The 18873-nt window shown below is 36.0% G+C and overlaps 1 protein-coding gene across 7 annotated transcripts in view; it reads right to left on the minus strand.

The window, feature by feature from the left end:
- LOC110382472 (synapse-associated protein of 47 kDa) overlaps positions 1 to 18757 on the minus strand; it is a 63994-nt gene extending 45237 nt beyond the window's left edge. For 2 of the 7 annotated variants that reach the window (XM_049837718.2, XM_049837712.2), the window contains exons 1-5: positions 18333 to 18757; positions 17467 to 17673; positions 15292 to 15371; positions 14572 to 14631; positions 13753 to 13874 (exon numbers count right to left, since the gene is read on the minus strand). In XM_049837718.2, the coding sequence (XP_049693675.2) occupies positions 13753 to 13874; positions 14572 to 14631; positions 15292 to 15371; positions 17467 to 17673; positions 18333 to 18478 (615 nt within the window). In that variant the 5' untranslated portion in view covers positions 18479 to 18757. The remainder of the gene's footprint in view (positions 1 to 13752; positions 13875 to 14571; positions 14632 to 15291; positions 15372 to 17466; positions 17674 to 18332) is intronic. The other 5 variants (XM_049837713.2, XM_049837719.2, XM_049837720.2 and 2 more) reach the window with 5 other exon arrangements.
- Positions 18758 to 18873: the final 116 nt, after the last annotated feature.

The raw sequence follows: 18873 nt of genomic DNA on the forward strand, positions 1-18873 counted from the left end.
GGAGCAAAGCCTGAGACAGAGCAAGGTGTTAGGTATGTTGAGCCGAGCGTCAAACACGCTCGTGTCTGGACGGGAACCGTGTAATTGCTTTGTGAGAAACGAGGAATATTGGGGCTTTGGGCAACGCTGCCGGTGTTGATGAGCTCAACGGACGAGAAACTAGTACTGTGAACAAAAATAATATTGATGATTGAAATTGCGATGAAAACGACGTGCTAAAAATAACCTAACTGATGAGATAATAATTGCTGATAATAATCAATGTAAAACAGGACATTCTGCACCGACCTAGATAGTTTTATATAAAGAAAGGAGCATGATTATGATGAAATTAACATAGTGTATGTAGGTCAAGTCATTACATAGAGAATACATCGTAACAAAAGATTTAGAAACTAAACGTTCGTAGCGTTATAATATTTGCACATTCTGACTAAAATTCAGTGCAAGCTGCAATGTAGCTTGATAAATGAATAGTTTCCGAAATTAACTCTACATATTTGGATGTTGCAGCAACTATGTTTATAGACCACTTTGCAGTTAAACCAGCTCCAACCGACATTTCAGAGAGCAAGTCTATTTGCTCAACATTTCTTGGTTCTTGTTCCGTTTGAGGCTAACAAACAAGATGGCGGAGGTTCGGGAGCAAACTGTTTAATTGCTTTGCATTTGTATTCCGTCTCTTGGGAGTTGATGGATGAAGCCTTCAGAATTTAGGAGACTTTGATGATTAGAGAAATCAAAGATGGGGAACATATCAAAAATTGCAAATTTCTGCGTATTGCATTGTAGCATTTCCGATATAGTAGAGTGAATTCATTAAAGGTGTTATGCTAAAGTAGAATAACAAAATCATCATTCATAATATTAACATTCCAAATTATAATTTCAACCCTTGACTCAAATCTGACGTTACCCAACAAATTACGTCATTAGCCAAGTTTTGCTCTCATCTTTGACTAAAGTATAATACGTCTGCACAAACAGAAGGACGGCCAAGGGATTTGGGTTAAATCCACATTAACTTGGCGACAACTCTGATGAAGGTTATTAAATGTAACCTAGAAACGGGGTTTATGATGAAGGGAGGTCATTTCAAACAGCATAATTATTAAAGTAACTATAACACAACTTACTGAAGTGGAGATACATGCCTGAAAACACTGAATAACGCTAAACCACTGGATAACGCTGAACGAAAAACAAAAAACTGATTTCGAAAAGAAATTCAAACAAAAGAATTGAATCAGAAAGTTTGGCAAAACCTTTCTTACTTTTGGTAACTGTTTCAAATAAAAGGCTCCATTAAAGAACCAATTCATTCCACAGAACTTTGCATTTATTAACTGAGTTAGCTTAATTTGAATTCAGACATTGACAGTACCGTAGAAGATATATTGTAAATAGGTAAGACGTTAACGGAATAATTTGGGAAAGAAGAAAACAAAACAGAATTTCACTGAACGACAACCGTATGGTCTTATTAATTCAATTATGTTACATAATGTAAAGCAAAAAGAAACAAGATAAAATCGTTGAAGAAAAGGAACACAGTCTTGATACTGTAGAGAAAGTTTTGAGTAGAAATTTCTGGAACACTGTATCTGATCGGTTTAACGCTACTTCAGCATCTCCCAGAGGTAACATTCTAAACACTGGTCGCGAAGAAACTCGGTCCTGAGCTGAGGACCAAGTTAGATAACAAGCCAACAGCACACTGAGTTAGCAACTTTGCAAACTAGAATATTTATATGCAAATATTTTGTAAGGAAATGTACAAACTTCTCTCTACTTTCGTGACAAATGTGAATTTTAAATTCATCTTCTCAGAAATACTGCGCGAATAATGTATTTTCAAAACGTTATGTATTTAGCTAAATATAGAAATGAATGAAACCTCAAACGAGAACGCAAATAGCTTTGTCGGTTTAAAGGCTTCCAAATAAATTACATTGAAACAAAAATAGAAATTGTTCGCGAGATTCTATAAAAAGATAAAACATATTTCATTGATGACTTTGCACAAAAAGTTAGCTAATATTAAACGTTACGAGACTAGCATAATTTCTCATCTGACAGTTTCATCGCGATAAGAATAAGTCCCGGAAAGTCCACAGATAATATTCCTTTGTACAAAATTCATTACACTACCTCGCTCGGTTTCTACGTAATTAAAAAGGGGCTAAGGTTGACATAGTTAAACATAAAATATTTCGGCGAAGTAATGAGAAATAATAATTTATGTGGCGACGGAATGAATCATAAACTAACTTGGCACGGGTCACAATAGTCCTGGCCAAAATCGATCATAGTTGAAGTTTTCTGATACAGGCCATTTAAGTCGTAGCCACTGGATCGGTGCCAAAACTTGCTATCGACATATCAGCCCGGTCCTTGAGCCATTAACAACCACAATACCAGTATAAACGAACTGAAAGTGATTAATTTTACCTGGATACAAAGTTCTCCACTTGATTTTACAAAGTACTTTTTACTTTTGTAAGACAAGAAATACGTAGACGACCTCATTGGCAGAATTCGTAGCAGAGCCACGTAGCGCTACGAACTACGCGGCTACGTTGCTACGCCGTAGCGCAATTCCATTTCGTGCCGATGCCGACTTTTAATGAACCTCAAGTCTCAAAAGCAAACTAGAGGTATACCATTTCTGGAAGCAAATCCACCACCTGGAAAGCCTAGAACTTCACATAACAAGAATAGTTATTCATCTCACGTCTCAATATTACTGTACAAAGGAGTTACAACGTACGTTTTTTACCAACGAGATTAACTTACGTGAGCAACAAGCCTTTGAAGTCTGTTATAATATTAATAATTTGACGCGTTTCTAAATTCAGAGCTAGACGTACTACAGAATATTTAAAAGCAAATACTAATTTAATTTTCCGTTTAGCACTGAAAAACTTCGTTAACAAGGGGTAAACTGTTTGTACAGTCAATCACTTTTACTGAAGCAATTAACTCGAAAATTGACACATCCATAATTACCTTGCTATACAGAGTAATTTTTGCTTAACGCTCCATCAAAGTTAAGTAAACGTCTTAATTAAATATGGGGTGTTTCGTCATAATCTGCAGATAAAACAACGTTAAAATCTGCTTTACAGATTTACAGCACCGAACTTTTGCGACAACTCAAGAGTTAACCAGCCTGTCTTGGACTGTCAAGACCACACCATTTGGACCCTTTACTCCAAACGTAAGTTATAAGTTCAGAAAGTACATTAACTCTTAATTCCACCTTTCGTCGCAGATCAAGATATATCGGACAGCCACCAGGGCACTGTAGGCGTCATTAATCAAACTTTGTGAACTCAATCAGTGTTGCAAAGAGTTTTTGTATCGTTTTAATAGATTTTCGAGGCTCGTTAGTGGAGGCTAATTGTCCGGTGAACATTACAAAGCCTTTGATGCCTTTCGAAAGGTTTTATGGCAGTTTAATTATTTGGACGAAAAATGGGGCGTCCAAAAACTGTGGAGCGTTTTAACGGGCTATATAAAACTAGCTACGTAAATCAGAATTATGACGACAGAAATAATAATAAACTCGTGCAGAATACAGAGGTAAGGTAACTTCGAAAAAGCACAAAAGGGACGGTAACAACACGTTTCACGTTGTCATAAACTTGAAAGAAGTTGATTTATAACAACTAACAAGCACCTTTCTACAAAAAGGTCTCAACAAATTGTCAGCGACAAACAAAAGGTCACTGACCCCGAATATTCTCGATCTCAGAAGCCAAATGTTCAAGAAAAACAAGTCGACAAAAAGAAATGGAACGTTTTTATCGTCTTTTTCTTGAGTGAACTCTCTCGAGATTTTGATACTCCAAAAATTTTAGTAACTATAAATAAGTTTCAGGGTAATAAAGATAAAAGGTTGTTTGTGAGTCACGAACAAACACTACGAAAATTCTATTTGTATACGAAATGATGTGATTTAGTGAGAAAGCTCAAAAGCTTATTACTTGTCAGGTATATTTACTTTATGAATTCAAAGCCCACATTAAAGACGACAAAGAAAATCGTACCATTAAAACATCTAAAAATATCAAGAAGCAGAGTTTCTTATTACCAAAAATGATAAGGAGAATAAAGTCAACATTTTCAAAGGAGCTGACAATTAACTTTGGCCAAATTTGCGTAAGGCAAAAACAGCAAAAATGCTTTAAGATAATGGCCATAAATCTTTGGCAGCACGACAAACAAATTGCAGAGTCGCCGAGAGCAAACAAGTTCGTGAAAGCACTTACAATTTACGAAGATACGGTCGTAGATACATTACTGTCTGTCTGGGTGAAAATAAGAGCAAGCTTGATGGAACTTTCTGGAGTCCCTTATTGCATCAACGGGTGATCAAGTTAGGTTAGGTAGGTAATTGTTGAGGTAAATGATAAATGTGACTAGGATATCATAAATCATTCTGCAGTTATTATTCCTTTGTCTTACTTATGTGATTATTGTAACATTGTTAACTAAAATAAGCTTTCATCACAGTTTAACATTTGACAAATGATGAAGTAAGCATGGTTTCCGAAACTCAATTTGAAGGTTTCACATTTATTGCAAAAGCATTTAGATAAGAGGCGTAGATGACATCACACTACGCAATATAATATTTCCTCCATATCAATAAAGAACTCCAGCAATAAATTAAGAGTAAGTGACTATTTTGACACAGAAGGCGTTGGGCGTGTCACATCCAGTCGCGTCGCACCGTCGTCCACATAGAATGAAACGCTAGCGACAGTTTAACGGGATCCCTCTGGAAGTCACAGTAACGACGTTTATTTCAGCCGACGACAGACGAAGGCCGGTAATTGACTAAGTTAGACTCCCAACCCTCCTTCACGAGGGTACCCTTACAGTTGGTAGTGACGAAATCAATTTGGGACTCATTAATCGGATTTTTCAACTAAAATTATATAGGAAATCTTCTTTTTGGAGCAGTATTAAGTTAAAATATTAAATCATAGTCAACTGGTGATATTGTCGTTACTAAAAATGAGGGATTACAGGGAAAAGCTGCCGTTTTTCTTATTATATTATGGGAAAGATATTGACAAAAGCAGTGATGTGCCATCAGTTCATTGGCTTGAGGATATATTACCTCATATCTCTTGGTTGACTGCATTTAATGAAGCAATAGCTGTAACGACGTCATTCTTCCATTCAGGACTTACGAAAATATTCACATATGGTCCAAAAATCATGCATTCATTTTCGCTACGATCATAAATTATGAGAATTTCATAAGAGCAAAAGAGTTACATATTCGTGACATGAATCCGGACCTTTAATTTGGCTTCATGTGACGGTAATATTACTCCAATAAAATCAGTTATCGAAATGTTCGGGAAATGGGGGAATCGATTCCGGCGGTAAAGGGTTGCCGAAACTCGTAAGTGTTATGATTACCATTGCCTATTCATGGCTGTACTTAAAGGGAACTTTTTCGATACTTTTCTGCTTGACTGAAAGCTATGTTTCGATATTATTATTACCGATTGTGTGTATTTCTTCATAACGTTCTAAGTGTGTGTCATGTAACTTTCATACAACGTTTCACACTGATGTACTAGCTTAAAATAGTGTTGGGAAGACTTAGATGCAAAATTTTAGTTGTACCAACTGCAATATTTTTACTTTGGTAGCCCATACAACAACCTCTTTCATATTTCACGCCGAAGCGCCAAGTTATAATATTTTAGAAGCCCAAGTTTTACGATTTATATAACTCAGTCGGGCGTTGAATATTCTAAAGGAAAGTGTAGGAAACCTAAACTAGGTAGGATAGAACACCTGGGGCTGGCTACATTTTACCTGTTCTGTCAGGTAATAGAATGTATTACCGTAAACGTCCCGGAGCCTGCTAAGACTTTAAGCCGTTTAGCCGAGACATTGAAATGAATAGGCTTAACATTGGGATAGATTTAGAATTTATAGAATTGGCGCCCAACGTGGGACCTTGATATCTTTCGATAAAATCCGGCGTAAATTGGAATATAAATAACGTTTTGGGTATTTTACATATATTACTTTCATTTTGCAGATACTTTGGTTTAATAAAATTTTATTACACAGCGAATTTTAAATCGCTTAACACGGTACAATAAATACTCTAGGGAAATTGAGGCTTACCAATAAAACGCCTTATTAAAAAAGCAGAGCCGAGGAAACCTCGCACTTTTTCCAAGCATTAAAAACTTAATGAAACCAATTGAAAGAAAGGCCTCGAAATTTGAGGAAACACAATAATGTGCTTGCTTCAAAGATACAATTTCTTTTGTGTGAAGGAAAAGGAAGTTACTTGTGTTGAATATTTTATTGTGTTGTCAGTTTCCTTTAAGGGGAAAAGCAGGTAATTAGATACATAATTTATTACTTCTTGTATTGGGTTAAGCCATTAGGGGTAACGATTAAGTGAGCCTGCGAATTTCTTATACATTTTCTGGATAACATTTCCAGTCATTAAATTAAATTAAATCTTTTTCTGTAACTGCAAGGAACCCTCGCGAAATGGTGAAGCAATCCTATGGCAAGGTTCCTATCAAATCTTAGCTAAAAAAAAGCCATTATCAAATCATAATGACCGTTAAGTCCAGATTACAACCATTAATTCCAACCGTACAGGTGTTCCGAAACAATTACATTGAAATCGCCACCCTTTCATTCCGATTACATTCGGCACTTTCAATTTGGGAACACACACACTCTCTCTCCCACAAAGACACACACACAAACTCACTCACACACACAAATCCATGGTTCGCATCCGAAAACATTAACAAAGTGTACAATGGTCTGCATCGAGGGAGCCCAATTTCACTGAGTGCTGTTACAAAATCAAATGATAGTAAATACTGCGAATTTATGGCGCTGGTATGAAAACCGCTTTAAAGTTCACTAATTAATTTTCAGATAGAATTTTGCATATATCTGAATTGAGAGTTCACAAATGTGGGTAATGAACAGAACACAAAAAGCAGAAGGTAATCAGAACAATATTTTTTATTTTTGTTACATAACGCTGTTGCAAAATCTAAACTCAAAGCACTGAATAAAATTGCAAAAAGTTAAAAAAGTTAGCCAATTAATGCCGCTCTGCCTTTGCACGTAAAATAACGAAATTCCAAAAACCACCGTCGGAACTGGAAAAACATGCACCTATTCCATTTTGCCGCCGCGAAAATAAAACTAGACGCCTTTTAGGTGCTCCAGCAAAATCGATTCTCCCTCCATTCCATCCATTATGTATCTGGGTCGTTTATTCTCTAAATCTCCAAGTGCTCTCTACCCAACTTTAGTGCCATGATGGTCCATTTAAAAACAAGGTCAAAAGCTAAATCATGGACCTCGTGCCTCTCTAAAAGGTATTCGTTTAGTCCCGATCTGATAACCTGATACAAAGGCTGGTGCATCCGCGAGAGATCAACCGAAAAATTAAATAAATATTCATTGGAGGATGATTCAATTTGTTTCGAAATATCGAGAGTCAGCGGTGGAACGTGATGCCGTTTTATTTTCGAATGTTATTACACCCACGAATATTTTCCTGATCCTGCGTAATAGCTTTTGGCTTGGTATAGGATCAAATTGTTATTGAAACTTTATCTACCTACTAATCTTATTTTAACATCCACAAAAAATATACTTTTCCTCTTGATATCTACTAATGGCCTAATATAGCAAGTTAATGAGCTCAAGGGGTGCGATTCACACATCTCCCGCATTGCGCCACACCTGATCGATCATTCCTCGGAGCCACTAATCCGGGGAGATCGATCGTCTGACTCATCATCTCCCGTCATTCATCTCGTCTACGTCATATCTATGTATATGTCAAACTGAAGGTTTGTCCAAACGCACTAATATTAAGTTCTTATTTATTTATTTTATTTTTTGCACATACGTTACAATTGTTTTGTAACGGTGTTTTGCACAATGGTGGTTTTTACGCTTTAGGCTTTACGATTCAACTCTTAGGTGGAAGATAAATATCATGGCAGGTGCTCAAGAACTAAATTAATAAGATAGAAAGTTTCAAATCATAGTGGAAATCTAAGTTCCGCAACCACAAACTAGTTACATAACGGGTACAGCTAAGATCGTACATAAACCTGACTTGCGTGGGACGAAACAGTCTCAGACAGCTCCAAATTATTAATTAGATATAATTTTCCCTTGGGTCTGTAATGTTCAGGAGACAATATCGTGGTGTCTGGATTAATTTGGACCTATTAATATTACTGTGGGCGTCAGTTCATGATACAATAAAACAGAAGATCACATTTTCGAATATAAACAGATATTAATAAGGAAAGAAGTAAAAAAATAGAATTAAGTGTCCTATCTAAATCACGAAGAGGAAGGTTCACACAATAAAGGTTTAGGGCTCACGAGCTAGACAGTACTTGAAATAAAGATTAATAAGCACGATTTAAATCCGTTATCTGTCCGTAACACCCCTTTTAACCTGTCTCCACAATGGTTTTAAGCAGTTTATGAGTGCCGCAATGCGTAACACGAAAATAGTTGAAAAGTTGAGGAATAGCCAAAGTTTGGGAAATTAAAACTCACATAACCCAACGTTTTGGCATGTCGGTATGTGATTTTATGGGGCACACACTTATTTACCGTCATAAACTCAATTCAGACATTTCTCTAAAAATAAATCTACTTAATTTTTCCGAACTTCCCAATACGGTCATGCCACTGATTCAGTAGTTGAAATTAATTACAATTTGCAAGGGGTGCTTTATTCAGTAGGTCAAAAAGTTCAGAGAAATCCCGTTTCACGTAAAGGGTTTAAGTAAATGTGCTATACTAAAGAATGAGTATAGTTTAGTCCGCAAATCCGCAAGTAAAAGCAAACTTAACCCCAACAACCAATATCCTTTGTCTATTTTTATTCCGTAAGTGTACTTTTAGATTTCTCAGTTGAGATCAAAGGGTGGAATCGTTTCTAATCTCAAATAAAAAAATACATGCGGAGCTTCAAAGGGAATTCCTGACTCGACCACAGAGCGTAGTGGGAGATTTTTTACTGTGTTTTTTAGAGTGCTCAAGTAATTTTTAAATGTGGAAAGGAAAATTGCAGAAAGGGTTCACCATTATTTAAGAGCCCAGCCCACTCATTTGAACCTCTATAGCAACGATTAAAAATACAATTGTTCCATAAAAATCATTCAACGAATAATGTTGCCTAACCTTTCCCAAAAAAGTTAAAAGCCTCCATTTAACTTCCTGCTGAAGCCAAAGGTGAGAGTCAAAATATCGGGCACGTGAAAAAAACCATATAAAACCGATATGAATTCCCGACAAGGGTCAAAAAAGGGTTGCGTGATACCGGCGGGGTCAGGAACACGGCAGGCAAGCATAAAAATATAGAATTTCATTCATTTGCCACTGGTTACCGTGATAAAGAGGTCTTTGGAAGTTTTTATCAAGGATTTTATACTGACAAAGTCTATAAGCAAGGAAAAGGCCTATTCGAAACTTGAAACCTTAAAGTTTATTTCAGTAAAAGGGGCTATGTTAAATTGGTGTTGAAGAAAGACTACAAAAAAAACGAACCATGTACAAATCCACCAACATTATCCGCAAACATAAAGGAATTACGAGTTTTCTGTCTTTGTTTGTTCGTCTTACTGTCCTGTTAAAATCAGTTATTTCTTATTTTATTAAAGTACATGCCTCTCTTTGATGCGAAGCAGAACGCTTACGTCAGAGGCGCCATCTTACATCAATTGTTTCACGGTCCAAAAATCACAATTGTTCACCAAATATTCTAGTAAAAATATTCCAAAATATATCAGCAGAATCGGTAGGAATTGTGAATTACATTTGGGAGTATAAGAATAACGCTACCTCAGGCGTTTTGAATCGCTATGTAGATACGCCACGACATTTTAGTCCATGTTCTTTGTTGGGAATATATCTGAGAATTCCGTATTCCATATTTTATGATAAAGACCTGCTTTCTTTTGAATACTTGATACGTGTGTTGACTTTGCTTTAACAGTATCCAACATTACATTTTCGCTTGAGTTATATTTATTACATTCAAAATAGTCTGCGTCATCATTGTTCACTCTACTACATCATTCCCAATACATTCCAATATATTTTAAGATACGGCCATATTTTTCCTGCATTCCATCAGCGGTCATTAAAAATTTACCATCACCACTAAAACCGTCTGCATCAAAGTTGAACTGCATCAAAACCACTAAAAGTTCTTCACCACCATTATTGGCAACATAACCGTTAATTGTTCCTATATAACCATGATTATCTGCGATAAACTCGTAGAGCGAGCACTCGAATACCTGATCAAACTCAATTACGTCGGCCATTACTGAAAATGTATCTGCTAAGAGAGCCGTGGCTCCTTGGTTTGTTACATATACTCCAGTAATGCGACCCTGCGGAGTTTCTTAAGTACTGTTGCGGATGGAAGCATCTTTGTCAACTTAAGTATCCGTATGTGACCGTGTGCTAAGCTTTTATTTAGAAAAGTTGTGCAATGTTGCCTTTTTATTTGTTTGTGTGAGTTTTATCATAATTGCAAAAGGATCTACCTTTATTCCCTTCCGTATATGTTTTATGTCGATATACAATTGAAATGCCACAGATAATAAAATTTGGAGAACGTGGGGATAAGTAGGTAACGGACAGTATAAAGAAGAAAACTAGTCGCAAGGATCCAAAAATAATCCAGGCAAACTACTACACTTGGGCGTACGACCCTTTTACAAAAACCTTTTGCCTTTTTATATAAAATGGAACAATATTGGACCGTAAATGAAAAGCTTTAGTTAAACCCCGATAGACAAAGCTTAACGGCTTTCGCGGTGACGTCATCCAGCGGTTCATATTCATTGCTGATTTCATTTCGCGTTGCGGTTAACGAGTGAAATGTAAACGTAATGGACGTGAAAATTTCAAAATTTGTTAATGTTAATGAGGCTGGCGATTTTGCTTGCTAAAATGAGAGCTGAATAAATACCTATTACTATTTTTTGTAGAAATCTGGAGCTGAGGCTTGATGCTCTCATTGGCCAATAGTTAAAATTGAAATATAGTAGTTTCTCTTCAATCCTTAAGAGAGCATCTTCCACGACAAATCAGGGCAATCTCAACTCGAGCGCCGTACACAAAGCACCGTGACATTCAAGAATCGTTCCAATATTTAACGAGTAACCTTTTGTCCCGCTATCTTTGTCTATCCGTCTGTCACAAAGCTACGGGTACAAAGACCCCTTGCGTCATGCCCGCATTATGCCTCGCCCTAATTCTTCCAGACCTGGCTCCACGCCAAATAACATACTCATGAGGCTTTCCAACTGCTCACACCGTCTAAGTTTCCACTTCAGAAAAATCGAACACTGTGAAACACAGTGTCAACTTTAACTTCGATGATAAATGCACCAGCTTTCGGAAATGCATTAACTTAATCACTCCGAATCCCATTTATAACAAAAGCAGTTGGAAAACTTTAACTTTATTTGGAGTTGGTTTGAATATTTATCAGTCTAGAATATTCTGGTCCATTAAGTTAGTTTTATTGTGCATTAGCTGAACCGTAGTCTGTTAAAGTTTCAACATTAGCTATTCAACGAAATACTCCGTTTTGATCTTAATTGCGACATCGCTTCAGAAATTCAGTCAGTAAGACAGTGAAATGAAATGCCACTACAATTAACTAGTCAGTCGCCGTTTCCACTTCCAAGTTTTTATTTTCGTATAAAAATCCGAGGAACATTTTCCGGACTTCTTATTGATATAGCCAAGTTATTAACTAGCAAGATACTATTTCCCTGCGGAGCAAAATACCAATTTCATCAGAATATTTTTTGTGTTATGTTATGGCAAAAATAGGAGAATCTTCCTTCAAAACTTCTTTATAATAATTAAGTTCAAACTAAACATAAGGTAGTTTCAAACAATACCCTTTATATAAGTCATCAAAAAGCCGTTCCCACACAAACTGATCTTCGATAAGTCAATTCTGCCGCCCGAACTAATTTATAACTTTTTATCTTTGTACGCACTCATCTGGACCACCCCGAGTTTTGTTCACGGTAATGACTTTCTTATCTAAGTTAATTAATGAACGCCTCTTTCGGCAAGTTTCCTAACTCTTCTTGTTTGTCTTTGGAAATCCAATACAGACCTACATCTTTAGTTCCAAGTATTATTACATCGACCATTATATTTGAAATTGAAATGTCATCTCTCGATACAAGTCTTCAGGTAAGGCGCTTTGTACGTTACACAGTACAATCACACAAAGCAATTTACTTACGATCGAGTGAGACTTTAATAATAATAGATACCGAGTCAATAGCCGGAAAGCTATTTGTATCTGAACCAATGCAATGAGAAAATACGGCTGCTATTGATACTATTTAAAGCGAACCGTGTATAGAATGGTAAAATCGATCCATTGTAGGTGGTTCTATATAGGAGTCGTTATTTAGAATGCATAGACCTTTTAAATAATAAGGTTGAACAGTCAATTACCAGCATATAGCAAACTATTCAAACGCAAGTCTTCAACCTGCAAAAACGGATAAATTAATTCATGGTAACTCCCAAAGGACTAGACTAGACTTAACGAAGGCCTTCGAGACAATTGGACACGCAAAAAGTGACCGGTTGCCAATAAATAGGCTAAGTAAGTTATACAACTTGCGTCTGCCAAAAACATTTCGTTACAAGTTGCCAAATGCCTATTTCTTGGCTGCTTACAGCCATAAAATGGGAATAAAGAGTATTTCTAAAAAAGCCTATAGGAAAACCTAATTACATTATGCTGTAGCAAAAAATATTTATCATGTTAGATTGTGTCTAGCCTCAAAAACGGCTGAATAAACCTATTTTAATATTGCGCAGTAAGCCAAGAAAACACGAATAACGGCATTATTATTCTCCACGGGTTCTTTGTCATAATAAAATGAAAGAATGACTTTCGTAATTTTCATGATAATGATCGCTGCTATAATAAAACATATGTTTTGCTTTGCTTTTAAAATACGCATTTACAGATTCAATTTCTGGTTTTACTTATTCCTAGATTATTTGAGTTTGTGGAACAACGATTTGTCCAACAATTTGCGAGACCTTTTGGCAAAACTTAGACCATTTAATATTCTAGGGTCAGGAAATAAAATATAAGCGCCACTTATCCAAAGGACCTTTCGGGCAAAGCCTCGAATAAAATGTAACGTTAGTGAGCCGGCCTCAATGGCTCCATTAACTGAGTCGTAGCAACAAGCCCACACGCCCTGTGCCCTGTAATCTATCGAGATCAGAGCAATCAACCCGATTTACTTACGCAAACAACCCCATAGGACCTATAATCACACCCTGTGGGACGCCATCACGAATTTCCATATAGTTCTATTTATATTACTGGTAAATAACTATTGGTTTTAGGATTGTGGATTTATTTTCACAGTAATACAGTTTCTATCATGAGAATAATTTTTGTTCAGTAGAATAGTATCAAATCTGAAATCATACTTACAAACACACACAATAGAAAGCTTTTACTAATTCTCAAGTCAAGTCCATGCCTTCATATGATAAGATCACATCCTAGCTTCCAGATATTTAAGCTTTTCATACGACGACACATTCAAACACTGCTGGTCTTATCTTGTTGACGATCTTCAGCACTTTTTGTCTTTTAGGTCTACTGGTCCTTAACTACTAATTACTCACGTTTTCCTCGACGGTCTTCTTGATCTTAGCGCTGGCCTCGCTGACCTTGGCTCCAGCCTTGTTCACCGCCGAGTAGAGGAAGTTACCCAGGGACTTGGCTCCGGCAACCGCCTTGGTGGTCACTGTCGAATTGGGGCACGTTGAATATATTTTTTCGAAAGATTTTTGGAAGACTAAGAATATATTCCGTTTTTGCATAGCCATTTAGTCTTTACCAAAAATAAAAAGGTGATCAGGAAAACTCTAGGATCTAAACTCAAAAGCTTGGAAAATGGGAAAAACTTTCTTAAGCTAGGAAAAAGCTTAACGTTTTTAAAGCACGAAAATATGTTTGGAGATAGTGGTGTATTCTAATGGCTTTATAAACATCTCTTTAAGCTGAAATCCGAGAGGCTATTTGTAGACACTTTAGTGACTCAATTCAGTTTAATAATCGTTTGAAAGAGGTCATTTTAAAAAGAAAATGTCATAATTCTGCAGTATTTTCTGAATATTTTGGGAGAATACAGTTGATTAAAAAACGTAAGGTCACGTTTGTTAAACGAAATGAAAATAAATACTTAACAATTGAATTTAAACCAGTTTTACGCTTGCATATTTTAAACTTAATTACCGAAAAGCGCTTTAAACATTCAAACCACAATAGGCCTAACCACGCGAACAATTTCAGATTTAAATTGTTATTTAATTTAAAAGCCATAAAATGGCGCACGTGTTTTACACAAGAATACTTAAATTTGTTAAGCAACAGTAACCAGTTTAAATTCAACTTTGTGAAAATATAAAAAGATAAATAAAATAAAAACAAAAAATACTGACACTCCTGCATATCAGGTACTTCAATAGCATCAACTGTAAACAATTTTCTACTCTGGCCACCTGAAAATGTATTAAAACAAAAATGGAATAAAAAAACAAAATAGCAAAACTACAGGAAAAAATACAAAAAAATCATAGGAAATAAAAAATAGAAAAAAGAGATCCTGAAAAGAGCAAGGTTGCTTTGATATTTTCCCTCGACGGCCAATTTGACCCCTAATCAAAATCTGTCAAGGGGTACATAAATAAACGGCCCTTTATTTGCCAAAATACTGACACACAGTGACAGAAACTGGTGAAATTCTTAGTAAAAGGGACCCGGTATAATTCCCCAATATCCTGTATACTTCCTTTGGCTTTTAGAAGATACTTTTTGCAGGACATTTAATAGTTTACTATATTTGTCCCATAAATAAAAAAAAATATTTTATCATAACTTAGGTAAAACCTCAAACTGACCCAATTTTTTTGCAAATCTTTAGATTTAACATAAGGATTTACCGTTTGGGATAACACCGAGATAATTCGAACTAGGTCCAAACGAGATAGCGAAATCACGGTAAAAAAACATTTACTATTCCCAAAAAAAGCAGTCTTACACTTTCACAAGACCACATAAAAGAATAAGGATTCAAAAATACAGGGATCTTTACATAAACAAGCCAAGCTAACTCCTCGCAGTAAGAAAACTAGTTCTAGAAACATCTACAGTTCACGTACCGTTTCCAACACCTCCGGGCTGTTCCTCAGTGGGGGTGCCGCCCGTGGAAGCTGGTCTGCTGTCTGCTCCACCGGTGGCGCTGCGTCCGAGGATAATGAGCTTTGTTAGTATGGCTGTAAGGTTTGGTTTTCATTGGGGATTTTGGACGACTGAAAACCTACTGATTTTATGGGGTCAGTATCTGCTAGCGGTTTTCTTGACAGTGTTCCTAAGTTAATTTGATCCTAAAATATTTTTTTTGTAGGTGTATAAGAAACCGGAAATATTTGTTACGAAAACAACAAGTCATGAATTTTGCCGATTAAAATTCCTACTTCCATAAAGCCAATCACTAAAAGGAGGTGTTTAAATTGTCCTATTTAAAGAACAACAGTCCGAATTAAACGTAATTCTACCTTTCACAAGAATCGCGACCAATTTACAGAACAAACCAGCGGTTGTTAGAACTATAACAATTAATTAGGAAATTCCTAAACAGGCATACTAAAGAAATCACCGACCATTTCCATGTAACAGCTTACGTAGAAAAATCGATATGACTTATATATTCATGGTAGTAAGTTGGGCCAAATTTATTTGCGGTTGGGATCTGGCAAGCTGGGGCAAAGTTGCCAACGACCCGTATATTAGCCCCTGAACTATTACGCAACCATTTTGTGAAGGAGGTTTGGTCAATGTTCCCTGCGTGATTCATCGTCAGACACGCCTCTTGAATACTGCTACCGAATTTGGTAGTATTACTTTGATTATGAGAAAAAAAAGAGGACATATATAAGGTTCCTAGTTGCTCTCGCTCTATCCGTCCGCCCTTATTTTTAAGTTAAGTAAAAAGGTCCGGTTTGTTTCGTTTTATAACAAACTACCTACCTATAATTTTATTAAATATCCGCTCAATTTTCTCAATACCTACGTAAAATCAGCTGATCTATATACTTTTCAATCCAAGTTCTGACGTAATTGCCTTTATATTTCGTCACTTACACGCGTATTCATAATTTTACAGCGAGAGAAACTAATAAAAACGGTTTAACTAATACGCAGTAAAATCCTTATCTAGAGCTATAGAGAATTAGGTTTAGTCTAGCCAAATTCATATGTAAAAAACTGTAACGAGTTATTTTTTTCCTAGACTTTTATCATTTACACTGGCAGTTACGTAATTTATGTAAAGAGTGAAAAATTAAGTTTAGAGTCTAATTTCGAGAATGTGACTAGACCAAAAAACATAGATCATTAAAAAACAGTACACTAAAAGAATGCACAACAATGAGAAATTAAAAATGGGGTTTGAGCAGAATAAATGAGTTTGTAAAGTTTGCATGTGCAAGAAAATATGTCTAAGTAATAAGTCTGTGATTTTATTCTAGTCTCTAATGTGGTTTTCATTAATTTTCATGAAGTACTAGTTCCTATAACATGTTATGTAATCATTCTGCTAAAAAAACTTGATGTTTTTCAACTTAATAATGCAATGTGTTAATGTCACAGTACCCATTTAAATGGTACAAATTAATGTAGAGAATATTTTGATGTCAATAATAAAATATTTAAAGAAATAATATATTCTTAAAGTGCTTAAAATTTTAATATGGAATGTGCCGAAAAAGCTGTGAAAATAAATTATTAGTGATCAAAAAAGCGAAGCGAATTTGTTCATAGTACAATTTTGTAGTGCCATATCAAAAGCATCCTGTGTCGTAAAAATGCGTATAAATGAAATTCATGAGCATTAAATTTTGTGTTGCAATAACTTGTAAAATTATATATCTTTATTAGAGTTGGTGTACTGTAACTGATAAATAATTATACTCAAGATATTTTATTTTAGTTTATCTTATCACCCACTAGTTAACTAGTTTCTGCTACCTTGTTAGGTATAGTATATTGATAAAGGTTTTGTTAAATTACCTAGTAGCAATTTTTCAATCAATATATATTTATGTAAACCAAAGTTACATAAGCCCTATTATGTGGTTTGACTATCTTCACAAATACATGCCAATACAAACTACTTCAGTTCAGTTAAACCTCTCTTAATTCTCTTCAAGTTAATTCTTTAATATTAGTTTAAACTCAGAAATCAGAAACAGTACACCAACAAATTTTAATAACCGAAACAGAAAAAGCGTAACATAACTCCGCTCCAACTCATTACATCCGCCAACCCCTCGTACCTAATATACCTAGAATTATCATCATCATCTTTGCCCTCCGGTCTTGGTTCGGCAACTTCAGCTGGTTCAACGGGTGCGGCCTCCGGTTCTGCGGGTGCTGGTTCATTTTTCCTAAGACCGGGGATTGGGATGCCGGAACCGAGCCATCCGGTCATCTGTGACTTGACATTGGTTATGAGGTCCAGCTTACTACCTCCTTTTGTGGGACTGTGGAAAATAAATCATGATCAAATATATTGTTTTTATTTTTGAGCTATTTCTTTTCTTATGTAAGTAAGTAGTAGAAAATTAAGATTTATTAAAAGAAGTTTTTAATTATTGCTTCTATTAGCAATCCTATTAGAATTGTATTCAAATTTCCATTTAGCAGTTTTAACAAAAGGATTGCATAATGTCAATGCCAATTCTGCTCCTAGATATGTAATGCTCTTAATATAAGTACTAATTACTATTTAAACTCCATACTTAAGGAAATTCCAATTAAAATCCAGTATAATAAGCTACTGCAATATTGTAATGAGTTGTGTAATCCCCAAAGGAGTACAATAAAGGAGTTCCAATTTCAAATGAGGTGCAATGACAAAAGTACTTGACCTAGATTAAAATTCTGAAAATCAATAATTGACGAGAGCTTTGTTAATTAAATTCATGTCGTATAAAACTGCGCAATACGGACGAAACACGAAATAATCTACATCCTGGAATTCACATAATATTCAACAGGATTTCGACATTTCTTCTTTTCTCTATGATAACTAACAATTTGAATAAGGAATGTTCTTATTGTGATTCATATCAAAGACGCTAAACATAATCATAATGATAAATTCAAGGTAAAGAGAATGTAAACATTAAAATTCCAATACCTTAGCTTCTCGCCTTCTGCCGCTGCCGCCGCTGCTGCAGCTTCTCCAGTCGCTTCCTTCGTTGGGGTTGGGACTTCCTCATCTTGGGGCTCGCCCTTAGCAGCTCCCATCCACGAACTGACCTGATTAGTGAGTCCTGAAAACATTTTCACTGGCACTAGCTAATCAAACAACTACACAACACAATCACTCAGCGAATTCACTACGCTGCGACAGTTTCGCACATGACCCACGACACGGACGGTCTGCTATGCGGCTGTAGAAAGCGTGATCAGCTGAAAAACTAAATGGAAAACCACGATCGACCAGGGAAATTGAGGAAGAATCCACTGCGCATGAAAACTTGCGCTCCTGCGCTATTTACACTTTGTACATCTATCAACACAAAGCAACGACATCCGCAATAATAATCCCGACCCTAACTCCGGGCATTACGGACCAAAATAGCATGCGTTATTTTGAACATAGGCTACTAACTTGACGGTATTACTGTATACGTCAAAAATGTGTCAAAGCACAGATAAGTTCAGCTCACCCTGCG

The sequence above is a fragment of the Helicoverpa armigera genome, chromosome 23, assembly GCF_030705265.1.
Source record: "Helicoverpa armigera isolate CAAS_96S chromosome 23, ASM3070526v1, whole genome shotgun sequence".
Classification (NCBI taxonomy): domain Eukaryota; kingdom Metazoa; phylum Arthropoda; class Insecta; order Lepidoptera; family Noctuidae; genus Helicoverpa; species Helicoverpa armigera.